We start from the raw sequence: 17,390 nt of genomic DNA on the forward strand, positions 1-17,390 counted from the left end.
AAGTAACAGAATACCAATCAAAAAGGGTGTAAGGCAGGGGGACACAATCTCCCCAATGCTATTTACCGCGTGCTTACAGGAGGTTTTCAGAAGCCTAGAATGGGAACAGTTGGGGATAAGAGGATATGGAGAATACCTTAGTAACCTGCGCTTCGCCGATGACATTGCATTGCTGAGTAACTCAGGGGACGAATTGCAACTCATGATTACGGAGTTAGACAAGGAGAGCAGAAAGGTGGGTCTTAAAATTAATCTGCAGAAAACGAAAGTAATATACAACAACCTCGGAAAAGAGCAGCCCTTCGAGATAGGTAATAGTGCACTTGAAGTTGTAAAAGACTTATGTCTACTTAGGGCAGGTAATAACCACATAGCCAAACCACAAGATTGAAGTAACTAGAAGAATAAGAATGGGATGGAGCACATTCGGCAGGCACTCTCAAATTATGACAGGTAGATTGCCACTATCCCTCAAGAGGAAGGTATATAACAGCTGTATCTTGCCGGTACTTAGCTACGGAGCAGAAACCTGGAGACTTACAAAGAGGGTTCAGCTTAAATTGAGGACGACGCAGCGAGAAAAATGGTAGGTGTAACCTTAAGAGACTAGAAGAGAGCAGAGTGGATTAGGGGACAAACGGGGGTTAAGGATATCATAGTTGAAATAAAGAAGAGGAAATGGACATGGGCCAAGCATGTAGCGCGTAGACAGGATAACCGCTGGTCATTAAGGGTAACTAACTGGATTCCCAGAGAAGGGAAGCAGGTTAGGGGGAGACAGAAAGTTAGGTGGGCAAATGAGATTAAGAAGTTTGCGGGTATAAATTGGCAGCAGGAAGCACAGGACCGGGTTAACTGGCGGAACATGGGAGAGGCCTTTGTCCTGCAGTGGACGCTGTGAATCAAGCTGAACTCTGTGATGGCCCATTATAGCCTCGTAAATTTTTGTTTGTTTGTTTCGCTTCTTGTACTTCTTTTATCAAGGGGGGAAGAAATGTTATGTTGCTGCCTGCAGACTAATCAGTTTCACATAGCGCCTCAAGATGACGCTTTTTATCGCTCTTGTGATTATTAAAATACTTGCTGCTGGCCGCTTATGTCAGTTGGCAACTGAACTGAGCCTCATTTGTGTGCTGCCTCGGGAGAGCATGACATCTACCTAGAGTCCGAACTCGCAAATTTCATCCTTTCGAGACACCATCGAGTCCGATCTGTTAATATTAGAATGGAATGTACAGCGAAAAAAAGGGGCTCACACTTCTGCAACACGCATGGGCGCAGATTATTCAGTGATAAGTAGCGGACTTTCTTAAATACTGAAGAAAGTGCTGCCTCCTTGGGACAGACCACAAGTTCGCACGGCAAGAAGGCACTTCATCGACCCAACTGGATTATGCACAGCAAGAGTCTTAATACGGAGTTTCACGCACGTCACCAGCCTTATTGTGCCAGGGCTACTACCAAGCCAAAAAGAGCAAATAGAGGGCCTTCTAAGGAATTCGCTGAATGTTTCTCATTGTCATCTGAAGTTCGACGCACTCTTATCGCCAAACATCACATCAATGTCGACGAGTCAGTGAAGTCAATATACCAGCATCTCCACTGTGGTTAGAAGGAATTCGCCGAATGTTTCTCATTGTCATCTGAAGTTCGACGCACTCTTATCGCCAAACATCTCATCAATGTCGACGAGTCAGTGAAGTTAATATACTAGCATCTCCACTGTGGTGTAGTATAGTGACGTACGTGGTGGTGTCTGCGAAGTGTGGTGGCACCGTGGTGTTATGTACAGCATGCCCAGAGGCGTCGGCAGTGGTGCTTCTCGATTAAGCGGTGGAGAGACGATGATGACGTCGTCGCGAAACGTCACGCATGAAACTGCGGCCCGTCAAATGGAAGAGAAAGTTTGTGCGAAAGGTTGCACGGCCAAGGTAGAGGGCAAAGAAGAGGAGGACAGCCCAAGACGAGTCGAGGACAGAACATGATCGAGCAGGCTGGAGTGAAGATCTTGGGTGTCGCGCGACTGTGGTGTCGGGCTCTTGACCCGAACGCGTGAAGTCAGGCAAGGCCAGGACGCTCCAGCTACCCATGGTGTACTCGGAGGTAGGCGGCCTTCCAGTATTAGGGCTGTGACTGTTGGAACCTTCCGGGTAGTGATCACCTCCTCGCAATGAGCCAGCATTGCTAAGTAGCCGCAGTTCTCGCTAGGGTAAGGGCTACCTCGTCTTCCATCAAGCGTAGACGTGCTGGTCAGCGCGTAACTCCAGTTGCTGAGACATCGCCAGCATCCGCCGCCTCAATCCACCAAGCCACCGCCACCATCAGCGCCACCGGCGACTGTTAATTTTCACAAACATTATAGCAAGGCCAGGACGCTCCAGCTGCCCATGGTGTACTGGAAGGTACGCTGCCTTCCAGTGTTCGGGTCGTGACCGTTGGAACCTTCCGGGTAGTGATCACCTCCTCGCAATGAGCCAGCATCGGTAAGTAGCCGCAGTTCTCGCTAGGGTAAGGGCTACCTCGTCTTCCATCAAGCGTAGACGTGCTGGTCAGCGCGTAACTCCAGTTGCTGAGACATCGCCAGCGTCCGCCGCCTCAATCCACCGTCACCATCAGCGCCACCGGCGACTGTTAATTTTCACAAACATTATAGCTGGGCAACTTATAGGACATGTTTTAGTTTGTCAGCTTAGACTCGGTGTGTGTACATTGCAACTTTATCTTTTTTCTCCTTAATTACGCTTAAAGTTTCTACTTTTCTTGCTTTAAACAGCGTCATAATTTCTTAGCTCCAAGGCTTTCTCTCCGAGCAACAATTTACTCGACCGTAAACCTGCATCACACCACCGAGTGTCAACAAGAGAAAAAGAAGCTATTGTGATCAGGTTAATTAAATGCTCAAGGAGGACATAATCCAGCCTACGTCAAGCCCATGGGCATCAGCTGTAGTCCTTGTTAAGAAAAAAAGACCAAACCCTACGTTTCTGCATTGATTACTGGAAGCTCAACGCTGTCACCAAAAGAGATGTTTATCCTCTTCCAAGCATTGATGACACTCTGGATAGGCTGTGAAATGCCAGGTGTTTTCCTCACTGGATCTTAAAAGTGGATATTGGCAGATAGAAGTTGACGAAAGAAATCTGGAAAAGATGGCATTTGACACAACAGACGGTTTATGACTTCAAGGTACTTCGTTTTCGCAAAGATTCAGCACCTACCACATTCCAACAGATGATGGACACAATGCTTTCCAGTCTAAAATGGCAGTTGTGCCTGGTTTATCTCGACGATGTTGTAGTCTTCTCTGCTACTTTCATGCAACATTTGGAAAGGTTCTGGGCCGTGCTCACTGCTATTAAGCTAACTGGCTTGACGATAAAACTGCAGAAATGTCATTTTCCACTTCCGTGAGCTCCTTTTTCTCGGCCACGTCATCAGTGCAGAAGGCGTCCACCCAGACCCCCGAAAAGAATGAGGCCGTAGTGAAATTTTCGATGCCAACAAACAAAAAGGCTGTTAGGTGATTTTTAGCTCTCTGCACTTACTACCGACGGTTCTTTAAAAATTATTTTACGAATCTCTGAACCACTGATGCGGCTGACAAAAGAGGACATGCCTTTTGTATGGCTTGATGAACAGTAAGATGCCGTCAATTAACTACGGAAATTTCTTCAAAATCATCCTGTTCTGGTGCATTTTGACGAAGAAGTGGAAATTGATGTTCACATGGATGCAAGCAATTTAGGTCTTGGGGCCGCACTCATCCAATAGCAAAATGAATAAAAACGAGTCATTGCATAGGCCAGTCGCTCTCTTTCGGAAACTTAGGTGAACTACTCTGTGATCGATAAAGAATGCTTTGCCGTGATATGGGCTATCAGCAAGTTTTGACCATATTTATATGGTAGGCCTTTTCGAGCTATAAGCGACCATCATTCGCTAGGCTGGCTGGGTAATCTCAAGGACCCATGTGGACAGCTCGCACGATGGAGCCTGTGATTACAAGAGTATGATATCACACTTGTATATTAGTCAGGTCGCAAGCACAGTGACGTGGATAGTTTGTCACGTGCTCCATTTCAACCTGCTGCTTCTGTTTCCACCGAGACGGGGAAGACTTTGTTTTCTTGGGAGCTGGGATTCCATCAGAGATGGCACATCATCAGCAATCCAACTCCAAGCTCAAGTACCTGCAAGGACAGTCTGTAGATGTTTCACAAGCTTTTGCTTGTGGCTTGTCAGCGTTAGTTGCACGAATCGAAATAGTGTTTAAAAGGAACTTTGACAAGAATACAGCGTCATTCCTGCTCGACGTCCCTTCACTTCTGCAACCAGAGATTTTGGAGGCTTGCCACAACGATTCATCAGCTAGACATTTTGGAGTAAGCAGAATGTTAGTCCACATCTGCACTAATTACTACTGGGCGAAGTTGCTCAGCTCTGTACGACACTGTCAGAACTTGCCGGGACTGCAAAAGTCGTAAAACCCCACCTCTAAAACCAGCAGGTCTCCTTCAACTTATAGAACCACTAGAGGCCTCATTCACACAAGTGGGAATGGACTAACTAGGTGCATTTCCTTTATCGTCGTCATGAAAACGGTAAGTAATAATTGTGACCGACTATCTAGTTTGATATGCCGAGACACTTGTTAGAGGATCACCCGCTGAAGTAGCTGAATTTTTCGTCTCCAGCATCGTACTGCGGCATGGAGCTCCAATAGCGTTGATCACGAACCGATGAACTGCATTTACGGCCAACCTGATGAAATCTATTAAGAAATTGACCCACACCTGTCATAAGAAAATGATGGCATATCATCCTCAAGCGAATGGTTTTACCGAACGACTGAACAGAACACTGGCTGATATGTTGTCGATGTACATGGGTATAGAACACTGTACTTGGGATAAAATATTATCCTATGCAACATTCGCTTAAAACACCGTGATGCAAAAGAGACAACACGAATTACGCCATTCGAACTCGTTTTTGGCCGGGCGGTAATGACACCTTTAGATGCAATGTTGCCTATTGACGAGACGTCCGAGAAGGACTATGATGTTCACGACTACATACAAAGAGCAGAAGAAGCCAGACAGCTGGCACGATATCGTACTTTCGACAGCAGAAAACCGACATGCACCGATACAATCTGCGATGAAAATACGTTCAGTAGGCACCAGGAGACATGCTATGGGTGTATATTCTCATACGAATGTGTGGCCTATCGGAAAAACTGCTTTGCCGTTATTCGGTCCATACAGAGTGCTCCGCGGCGTCAGCTCGCTCTACTACGAAGTTATGCCAGAGGGACAGTATATTTCATCACGCCGGCGGCATCGCACGGCAACTGTGCATGTCATCAGGATGAAACCGTATTGCGACAGGCGATTAGACGTCGAGGACACCTCGTTGTTCAGTGTTAACTACGACAGGTGTTATAAATGACCGCCATGCAACCATTTTGGCACAAGTATCGGTATGATGCACTCATGGAAGGGGGACAATGACACCATGTGACTTCAAGTTACGCGAGCTAGCTGATATATATGCCCTCCGGATGGCTTCCGGCGAACGGACCTGTGGGACCCACCTGCATGCGACCCGCGCTCGACACAAAAAAAAAAGAAGGCGGGGAAAAGAAAAAGAAGTGAGTCCTTGAGACTGCTAGGAGATTTCGTTCTAGCTTCATTATCATTTTCGGGCACAAGTTCGCCCTACCTATGTTGGTCTATTAAAAGTGTTCTTCGAACTGTGCATTACAATATTACAATATATGCACTTTAAAACAGACGGCCAACATTGCATGCATTTACAAGTGAGAGCATGGTTGATCAACATAGCTTGTCAGTGTTTCAGATGACAAAAGCAAAGACTTATATTTATACGTGTATAAGCAATGCCACCGATGCTGCTGCACATGTCCGCAGTAAATTGGTTCCGTGGCACAAGACACTCATTTCTGAGTTCTTTTCGCACACTCATTTCTGAGTTCTGTTCAAGTCTCTATGCTGTCCTTGAAACATTATCATGTGAACGTAAAAATGTTGTTATTGTGGGTGACTTAAACATTGATTTACTTGAAGATACTTCCAATCGCATTGAATATGCAAATTGTTACCAAGGTTTTGGTTACAAGTCCTTAATCACACTTCCAACTAGATGCATTCTTGGCCGCAGTAGCACACTCATTGACCATGTTCTGTCTAACTTTCTTTCACCTGAACACAGTGGTGTCCTTAAAGTAAATATTACTGACCATTACGCTGTTTTCTTCTCATGTAAAAACTTGAAGCATAATCGCGATTTAAGATTTTCTAAATCAATTCTAAACAAAGAAGAGTATGTGAACCGCGTAACAAATGTCGACTGGTCTTTCATTGGAACATGCACTGATGCCAACTTAGCTTTTGATTTTCTTTCGTCTCGCATATGCAAATGCATTCATGATAGCGTCACGGTAGTAAAATGTAAAAGAATATACTCAGCACCCCATAATCCCTGTATAACGAACAGTCTATTGACATGGATGCTTAAAAAAGAAAACCTCTACAAAAAAGTCAAACGCCGTCCTTTCAATATGAATCTAAAACATCATTACACCCTCTATTCTAATACTCTCAATAGACTCTTAAAAGCAGCTAGAAAAAGTTATTACGAAGAAAAAATAGCGCGAGCTGGCAACAACTCTAAAGAACAATGGAAAATTATTAACTCCTTTCTAAACAAGAACACGTCCGAATTAACTATCACTGAGCTTCAAATTGCTGACCGTGTCTTAGATCAGCCAATTGACATTGCGAATGAATTCAACTCATTTTACTGTAAACAAGCTTCTAGTACACCCCCATTGTCCAATAGATCTCAGGTCCGCTCTTCACAATCTTTCTACCTCTTCCCAACAGACCCTAACGAAATTATCAGCATTATTCATAATCCCAAAGTAACTTCTCCTGGACTGGACGGAATTCACTCGTCCTACATTAAGCTAATTGCCAACCATATTGCCGTCCCTCTATCCCGCATTATCAATTTAATATTCAAGACAGGTACATTCCCATCTCAACTAAAACAGGCCAAAATAATACCAGTGTTCAAAAAAGGCGAGAGAACTTTCATATCTAATTATCGCCCCATAGCTATCCTATCATCTTTTAGTAAAATAATAGAAAAGTGTATTGAGAAACGTATAACTAATTACTTGTCTAAGTTTTTCATTTTAACTCCTAGTCAGTTTGGTTTTCGACCTGCTTTCTCGACTAATCTTGCATTGTTAACTTTCACTGATAAGATTAAAAAAGCTATTGATTCTGGTGAATTAGCTGGAGCATTGTTCATTGACCTAACCAAAGCTTTCGACTCACTTAATCACAGCATCCCGGAAACCAAACTCACGGCCATTGGTATTGTTGGACCTGCCCTTACACTCATTAAAAGTTACCTCTGTAATAGACAGCAGGCTGTTTATGTTCGCTCTACTTTATCAGATTTTCTTACTACTAATCAGGGTGTTCCTCAAGGGTCCATCCTTGGCCCGCTTTTATTTTTAATTTACATGAATGACCTTCCCCTCTCAGTTACTCTCTCTCTGCCTTTTCTTTATGCCGATGACACTACAATACTTGCCACTGGTAAATCAATTGACTCTTTAACGCTAAAATTACAAAAAGATCTAAATAACATCTTAAGCTGGTGTCTCACAAATTCCCTCAGTATTAACCCTAAGAAAACTAAGTTCATGATATTCCACTCAGCTAACAAAGTTCTTCCCTCCCAAATTTCTATTAAACTAAATGGCTCACTCATTAACCCTGACAGTGAATGCTCTTTCTTAGGAATCGTTCTCGACAGCAACCTAAAATACTCTAATCATGTTATTCATTTGCGCAAAAAACTAGCATTTGGTGTCAGGATTCTAATCAGAGCACATTACTACTTTAACATTTCAACTCTAATCAAGTTATATTATGCTTTTATTCACAGCCATATTAATTATTGCATCACCACTTTGGGAAATACATACCTCACCCACTTATCTCCCATTTAGCACATTCAAAATCAAGCCATCATACTAATGACTTTCAGTTCATATCTTTCTAGTGCATCATCATTACTTCGTAACTTCGAAATACTTTCTACTGTTAGTTTATTTAAATATCACCTCATTATCATGCTGTTCAAATCCTTGCACCATCTTGTCCCATCAAGCGTCTTTTATCCTAATGCTTTGTCTAACTTAAACCGTACTAGATTCGCTTCAAATGGAAATTTTCTACTTCCTACTATCCGCACTAATTTTGGTCGCCACACTGCATATTTCTCAGCATTATCATTATGGAATTCATTGCCATCTCACATCAAGCAATACTCGACTATTGGCACATTTAAAAAACAATTGTATTCGTACTTGATAAACTACTAGATGTTTTTATCTTGTTATATTGTTTATTCCACTCTTCTTTTTACTTGTTTCTTAGTTAGTGTTGGTTTTATCAACTTACTCATCTCTCTGTTTTCGCTGCTACTGCTAATTGAGTAAATTTTGTAATTCCATTTTGAACAGGAGGTCCCCCTGCAGCCTTGTGCTTTCGGACCTCCTCCTGTATATATACTTTGTATACTGTTCCTTTTTCTGTACTAATAACTGAAATAAACTGAAAAAAAAAATTGAAAAACTGAAGACCTATTCACAAAATTTACACAGCCACCTCACTGTAAGCTTCGCAAGGCAGTGTGTGCGAAGTACGTATATGGTCAGCACGCCGCTTCTGCCCTTCTCCTTACACTATCGTCTTTCATTTTTTTCTTCTATTTCTGCTGTACTGTAGATGGGGCTACTTTTTCAGTAGGTCGTCGTACTCATTTTTCTGCTGCTCCTGGACACTTGTATGTTTTTATGATGTTTGCAAGATTCTACAGCGTGCGATAATGCATGCCTCCATGGTGTGGAAGCAAAAAGCACGATGTTTTAGAAAGATAAGTCTATGAACCCACATGTATAGCATTCAAGAAAACCAGAACAACAGCACACTATACGTGCGATAGACTATGGCTACAAGGCATTACAAGCAGCCAGTGTGTATTAAAACAGCGTTACTCGGGACGCTTTATCCGCATACAACTGAAACGTACGATCAGTAGTTTTGTTGGTTAGCAGTGCACTGCTCACGCATATGTTCGTAGTACTTGTTTATTAAAATAAAAACTACGACACACGCTATTGCAAAGGGTGTAGAGATATCTGTGGCTGAAGAAATGAGTTGACGAGTGCAGCATAGCATTGCACAGGTCGCACAAAAAGAAAATTGTTTCGATATCTGAAGCATGTTATCATAATTGCAGTAGGAAATACAATGAAGATGTATTGCTGCAGAAGGTCATCTGAGAAGTTTAAGAAATTCGTCTCCTTTTCAATGAACAATTTTTTGCAACACCTACCTCAGATCAGAAATACATGTCACTAGAGAACAGCTGTACAGCTTTGCGAAGCAATGTGCCTCATGCAGCTACCATCTATATTATTTTTGCAGTGCGCAGACCTCGTTAATTTGTGGCAACACAATGAGGTTCACTGACAGTTCGACGCTGACAAAAAAAAAAAAAGCTGTCAGAAAGCTACGTGAATGAGTGGCTCAGCCTCTCCATGGCCTATCCTTGTAGAGATGCTAGCAGACGGTTTTTCGACGGTGCCTAACGGTACATAATGGATGTGCCGTGTGTTGCCAAAGCACTAAGCAATATGAATACAGTCGCACACGGATATATCGAATCCATGTATATAGAACTTTTAGGTATATCCAACTCGCAAGTTATCCCCTTGAAATTCCTTTGTAAAAGTATAGAAATTCGCACGTTTATATCGAACCGTATTTTTCTCTGCCTTCGGACACATCGAACACCGCGTGAGCTGCAAGGTGCGCTTCAGCACTTACCGCACCCTACGATCTCCCCGGTAGCGCGACTGCACAATGGAGTTGGAAGTGCACTTTGGCACTCGCAGCACCCGTCGACCTTTGAGCGGGCCTGCGCCTCTGTCCAAACCCGAAACGCTCAAAAAAAGATATGGGCGAGAGGGCTCGAACTGCACGGTCTCCAACTTGTGGAACGGCTTTTTTTTTTCTTTCTCTCATGGTTTCTCTGTGTTCTCGTTGGCTTGAAGAGCAGGAAGAAAGGAGCTGACGGCCTTCTCCATTCGCCTTTTCTTTTAATTTTAGTTGCTGTTTTGCGAGTTTTGATCAGCCAACCACAGCTTGCGCCTTTTGCTGTTAACCATCGCTGTTAACCGTCGCTGTTGCTGTTAACCGCCAGTAACCATCGTCTCCCGAGCGCTTTGTTGGCAGAGTCCGCTTTCATTGTCGCGTCGTCTATGTACCACCGCATGTGCAGCATTCTTCTTTTGTGTGCTTGGTGTGCAAAGCCACTGCTGAGTCTTAGAATTGTCGAATTTTCGTGTAGTTATGGCCAGCGTCAAGAAGCGCAAGACCCTTGACTTTGCGACGACGTTGAAAGCTAATCAGCGGGTTGAGGCGGGCGAGAAGTGTTCGATCGCCGCAGACGACTTCGGGATACCACGGAGCACTCCTAGTATGTTGTTGAAGAACAAGGCATATACCAAGGCAAAGGAGGTCGAGCTGCATACGTCGGGAGATTGTCGTGGGACGGCGGAACTTGCGGAAACCAGTGAATATGACGACGAGTGCTTAGACAACGCGTTTCGCAAGTTGTCGTCCCTCATCCTGATAGCTGTTTCACACGAACTGTCTGCAGATGATTTCGTGGAAGCGGACTGCAATGTTCAGGTCACTGCGAGCCTGCGCTGACGAGGACATCGTAGCTGCGGTCGCAGGGACCCAGGATGCCCAGCTGAGAGCTCAAGTGACGAACAAGACCGCGGAAGTTGTGGCAGCGTTCGGCATCCATTCGCCGGACATGGAGTCAACTGGGCTGTCGCAACTAGACAGCCTTGATAAGATCGAGACCAGTGTTTTCAACTTCATTTAGAAAATGAAGAAGCAGGCCAAGATAAGCAATTTTTTCTCATGCAAATAAAACATTCTGTTTCAGCGTGTATGTAGAATCAGTTCTCATTCCTGAATGCGCCTATTGTAAGTGATGGTCTGATACAGGTAAGCTCTCGGGGCCTGTATATTCTTACAGCGAAAGCTGTTATGAGATCGCAACTAGGGTCACGCGCAGTTGTCCGCCGCCGCCGCTGCTGCTGGTGTCCACAGCCACATCGCGTGAAATTAGAAAAAACAACCTAGCACCAATGACACAGTGGGGCTTAAACCCGGAATGCTGGGTGCCAACCCAGCATTCTACCACTCAGCCACACCGGTGCTTGAGACTTGTTGACAAACTTGCCTTAGGCAGGCTTGATGTCGGGAAAACAATTGCGTTAATATGACTTATAAAGCGTTTTAAAACAGTGAAAGAACAACCAGTCGTCGCACATTGTGAATAGCGTAACGAGTGGGTCATCCAATGCTCCAACCCATTACAAAAGCTTGTTCTTGTTCCCCTATTAACTGTGGCACCTACCGACTTCAGCCATATTTCCTGATTGTCATCAGCCACTGCATGAACAATCGGCACAAAATTCGTGGCGAGTGTTTACCGGATAGCGCACTTCTCAGGAGAATGACGAAAAATGGCATAGCGAATGCCGGCCCACTACCCAAAGCATTCTGTTATTAATGCCCTAGTGGGTATCAAGCAAGTGTGCTTGTAGTAGTTGCCCAATAAAGGCGTTATCTACATAAATAATCCCGTTCAGAAAAGTTAGATTAGTTTGGGTGCCGGGCCATAAAGGGTTGCTCTTAAATGAAATGGCCGAATCTTTAGCGAAGTCATATTAAGTGGGCCAATTTTACAGTGTTTTCTACCATCCGCTTATATAACGGCTGCGCGATTTCGTAGTCGTAACATTATGAAAAGTTTTGTCGGTACAACACTCACAAATTTCATGGAATACCGGTACTTATACCCCTGGCGCTAATCCTTTTGTGACACACATAAACTAGTCGCATTTACGAGGCTGCGCTGTAGGGTGCGGAAACTAAATCTCTACCAACACAGGTCTGGTCGGGCTCTTTCTTCAATGTGCGCTGTCTGTGGCGAGTCAGAAACTATGGATCATTACTTTTTGACATGTAGGCGATTTACTACAGCTTGTAGATTCAAGTAAGAAAATCCTTTACGTGCTATTGGAATGAATTTATCCATGCTCGTGATTCCTTTCTTTAGAGCCTCTATTTCTGGGTTTGCCAGTGCGAGTGTTTGCGAGGCAGTGCAGAATTATCTGAATGAAACCAAAAGACTGACAAACTAATCTTATTATTTTTCTGTGTCGACATTCATATACCTTTTTTTAATTAGGTTTTTATCTAGGTTATTATCTATTTATAATACAAAATCTTCATAGCTGGTACAGCTCAGTGATCGTCGAAATTTTGTTCTAAAGTTTGTAACATTTTCATTTTATAAGTTTCCTTTTCTCTAAAATCGAATAATACTTTATAAGACCACTCAATTATTGGCCAATCCCCACAGTGGGTATGAGCCACAAGGGAAAGTCAACAAAAATAAAAACAAGTGTTTAGAAAAGGCTCTGAAAGGCCGCTCTTCTAGCTTTCGCTGTGACTATGTTGCACCCTCCGCGCAGTCCTGGCATTGTTATATCTAACTAATTAACGATCCCCTATTGTAAATCTATCCAGTGTTGTTGAGAAACTTATTTGAATACACTTGGCATGTTAGCATGCCAACATGTCAGGAGGCCACGTCTTATAAGCCAAACTACTGATAAGACGAACAAATGGCCACGACCCCTTCAAATTCACCTTAACAGGAGTCTATGTTGGCTTATATTTGCTTTTTTGCATCAGCACATTCCTTCGAGAACTGCTTTAATTACAAAGTAAGGGGACTTTTTTTTTTTCTGCAGGACTGAGGAGTTTAAGGTGCCCCCGGAGTGTGCAGTAAAGGTGTTCAAGACAACGCTGAACGAGTTCAAGAATCGGGAACAGTACATCCGTGAGGACTTCCGTTTTCGAGAGCGCTTTAACAAGCTAAACCCACGGAAGGTCATCCATCTCTGGGCAGAAAAGGAGATGCACAACCTGAGAAAGTAAGTGCTGCTATGAGCAGAACAGTGTGGCCTCACATTTTGCACCAGGCACAGAACAGTCATAAGAATGAACCATTGCATGAAGAACATTCTTGTGGGTTGTTGTAACAGGTATTTATGCACACAGAATGTGAGTGCAGTGTTTTCTTGTGTCCTGGTTATTTCATGCAGTTTTAGAATGCCTGACAGCAATGAATCAACTAATTTGCCAGAATGTATTACTGAAAATTCATAAATATGGGCTCATCAAAAAAAAAAAAAGAAATAAGAACCCTCTTCCAAACTAGTCGTGGATACTCTAGGACATGTTAATTAGCTGGTGGACTAAAATGTAATAGTTAGCTTCTTGATTAGAAACACCGTGATATTCTCAGTGGCAGTTTTGTAGGGAACATTGAGTAACAGTTTTATTCTGCGGCAATGCATATGGCCTGGAGAAGCAGACCGTGATGAGTCCTCAGGGAGGCTGTTTTGTGTCTTGCTCCGGTAAAACCAACAAAAGTGCCTGGTCGACAAATTAGACCTGCTTGCACCACTAGGCATAGTCAGAACAGAAACATTATCCTAATGCATTGAACACTCGAAGCACCCCAGAATGTGATGCTGCTTTTTTTGTTGCTAGGGAGTAAAGATTAGGTGATGTTGATCCTACTATTGGAGATATGTGGTGACAGTATCAAAAAGCAGGCTGCTACCTCTTTCAGCAGGGTCATAAAAACCTTCATCGTACGACGAGGCTCCTGAGAACACGCGAGCCAAACAGCCTCGAACACACAGGAAGCAGCCTGGAATTCACAACTAATTATCTGAAAATTGTTTTTTTCTTTCTACAAATGATATCCTGTCCATTGTCAGATTTGAGCATCGTGGGCTGCATAGTTATTGCGCCTGTCCGTAAAAGGCTCACTCAAGCTTAGCCACACATGAATAGAAAAAAAAAGTGGTCTAACTTCTTTTCCCTCCCTTCCTTCCTGCTTAGCTTCCAGCACGTTCGTCGGGATGAGGGAAGATAAAGCAATTACATACAGTAAAAGCTCGTTAATTTGAACCGCAAGGGGAAGCCACCTCAAGTTGAATTAACGAAAGTTCGAACTAACGAAAGTGAAGAACAACGATAGTACACTGCGAGTAGGGCATAACAATTTATTTTTTGAAAAAATCTGTGATCGCGGTCTGCCTTCTTTTCTTGATGGCGATAGCCAGCACTTTTTGCTCTAACAAGTGAATTTAGCGGAAGGTCTTTTCTCCGCCTTCTTCAAAACTTAAGAAAAAACGGGCGGCATTCAATCCGGCCATGACTTCCGCAGCAGAGGGCTGCACTGGTGCTTCGTCCTCCTCCTCATCATCGTCACTGGCAGCGACAGGTTCTGCACTTCTCACCTGACATATTATGTTGCCATCCGTGAGTGCACCACACACAACTGCACTTGAGTCCACATTGACGTAGTCCGCAAAGCAGACGTCTTCCAAAATGTCCGCCATGGGGGCGGTGACGCCGTGCTCGAGCACTGGTGGCTCGTCAGCTTGCAGAGCTTCGGTGCTGAAGCCACAGTGGCGAAAGCAATTTCCTATCGTAAGCGCTGTCCTTTGCTCCCAAGCACGCACAAGTATGTGTAGTGCACACAGAAACGTCACTTCGTAGTGATAGCAAAATAATTCGTTCCAACATATGACGCCGATAAAATGATTTAAAATTTTTGATTATAATCTGGTACTTGGGCTGCAGTATCGCTCTCATGTTTACTGGAAGGCAGGCCAGCTCAATGGCTTTAGTCTCAACATTGACTTTATGAGCCGTACAGATGTCCACAAGAAGCAGGACTTTGCGGCCACAGCGTTCGAACTTCTTGTCAAGCTTCCCCAGTCACTGCGCGAACAAGTCCCCCGTCATCTAGGCCTTTTTGTTAGCCGCGTAGTCTGATGGGAGGGACCGGATGTTCTTGAAGCAACGAGGACTTCTGGATTTGCCTATCACAAACAGAGGCAACTTCTCGGTCATGGTCATGTTCGCAGCAACCATCACAGTTATTCGTTCTTTTCTTTTCTTCCCTCCCGTGCACTTGTCGCCTTTATAAGTGATAGTTTTGGCAGGCAGCGATTTGAAAAATAAGACACTTTCATCCGCATTAAATATGTCCTGCGGAGAATAGTTCTCCGTCTAGCCTTGAAGCACTTCGGAGCGCCAACCTTGACACATTTTTATATTGACGGCGTTCATTTCACCCGACACAGCACGGAAAACGAGGTCGTAGCGCTCGCGAGAATGGTGCAACCACCCATCTGAAACAGTGAAGTCGTCGTAGTCTAGCTGCAGGGCGAAGTCCGCTGCCTTTGCCAGTATGACTGGGCCACTCAGTGGTATGTGCTGCGAACGCATTTTCTTTATCCAAATGAGAAGCGCTTTCTTGAGGTCAGGATACTTTGCGGGCCGCAACCTCCTCCTTTTGCTCGCAACTTCTGCCTCTAAGGCATCTTCAGTAGTCTTCCTATTTTTTATATAAGTAGATAGTGTCGTTTTCTGTATCCCATGCTTTCTCGCGATATCTTGCTTAGGCAAGAGTCCGGCGTCCACTTCCCGCAGAATATTAGCTTTCTCCTGAAGTGTTTTGACACGGTATTTGCCGCGGGCACACGCCATCAAGTCGGAGCAGCAGAATCACGACAGACGAGACGCTACTATCGATGCTACCGCAACAAACGTTAGCCGAGGCCTAACACCAACACAAAGAATCGCGATAGTCGGAAGCTACTCCCGGCACTAACAACCGAGGTGTACGACGCACGCCCGAGACAGAGACTGCAGAGAAGGCTGGGCGAAGCTACAACGCACTCGATTTGCTGTGTGCTGGTCATGCCGTCTGTCGTCTAACAGCGACAACTACGCAGGATTTTTCAAAGGCTCTGAGATCAACGCTTAAAAAAAAACAAATCTTGGAGGTTACGTAAGACGGAGAGCAGGCAGCCGCTGCGAGAGAGAGATTGTGGGGGAGGGGGTTGAAGAGTAAGTGGTGTTATTTTCTGCACTCAGGCCTCCGTGACAGTTTCTCCGTTTTTCTCTCCGCTCCCTGTCAACGCCGCCTCGTAACTCGGGCAGCAGCTATCGAGTGACTTGCCAAGCCGCCGGTGCCGTGGCGCGTAGTTCGAATTATCCGCGGCAGAACCTACTCGCGTTTGAATTAACGGGCTTTTTTATTCATAGGCTTGTATGGAGCTTGGCCGGACCATAACTTACAGTTCGGATTATCTATAAATTTGAATTATTGAAGTTCAAATTAACGAGCTTTCACTGTATCTCGTACTTGGCAATTATGGGAGGCAGTAAACTTCTTTAGTGAAGCCATTCTATGGTAACTGGGAAAAGTGTTGCTGGGCCCCTTTAGTGCTTGTGTAATGGCGAGGTTATAACAAGTTTTCTTGCCATTTTATGAAATGATGTCACTTTTTTTTTCCCCGAGTGAACTCGTTGTTCTAGGCTCCCTATTATTTGGATATTTGCTCAAGCTTTTCTATAGTCATAATTATTGATTGTTAATGGTGTCTTCATTGAGTTGGCCCCTAGAAGAAATTCTAAGGCCGATTCCAATGCCATTGGGGCTGGCAACATATTGAAAATAACACACGGAAGTAAATGGAATACAGGCACAGAAATTCTTTGCCGTAATGCACTTTGATTGGTGAACGATGGCATAGTGAATGATGTGTGGGGCTCAGTGGTGGTGGGAAAGACAAGGCCACGGTACATACGAGACAAGTGTCTAGGGAGTATGGGTGAATGGTCTGTTACAGGATGCACAGTGCTGATGCTGTGACAATAAAGGGGCTAGGAGTAGGTAAGGTCAGTGGTGATCACACTGCGTCATTTTGCTACAATTCCATATCCCTGCGCCTTGCTGGGCACATTTGAGTGCAGCTTGCACTAGCTACGCCAAAGTTCACTTGCAGTCCCACCTGTTTAGAGTGAGCCGTTTATGGCCCAAGACTATTCTTCATTGCTACAACACAACTTCCATAAGAGCATTTCCATAATTTCGCCGATGCCCTCTACTCGCTCCATTCTAGCGATGCACTTTTCGTCATTATATTCGGCCTCACCAAAGTATCTGTGCCTCTGCATGTATCTTCATTGTTGAAAGTTTAGCATGCCATCAATAGCTTCTCATATTTGACTGGTGATAATGCATAAAAAGTGATCTTTTTTTTTTTATTTGCGAGTCACTCCGGGTACTGTAATGTAGCCACCTTGGCCTATGGGCAACAG

General features: G+C 44.2%; 1 protein-coding gene across 1 annotated transcript in view; it reads left to right on the forward strand.

Annotated features, from left to right (window-relative positions):
• LOC119169130 (serine/threonine-protein kinase RIO3) overlaps positions 1-17,390 on the forward strand; it is a 247,094-nt gene that overhangs the window by 175,085 nt on the left and 54,619 nt on the right. Inside the window, exon 7 of the mRNA XM_037420230.2 lies at positions 12,950-13,132. Within this exon, the coding sequence (XP_037276127.1) occupies positions 12,950-13,132 (183 nt within the window). The remainder of the gene's footprint in view (positions 1-12,949; positions 13,133-17,390) is intronic.

Source organism: Rhipicephalus microplus, chromosome 2 (genome assembly GCF_043290135.1).
Source record: "Rhipicephalus microplus isolate Deutch F79 chromosome 2, USDA_Rmic, whole genome shotgun sequence".
NCBI classification, from domain to species: Eukaryota; Metazoa; Arthropoda; class Arachnida; order Ixodida; family Ixodidae; genus Rhipicephalus; species Rhipicephalus microplus.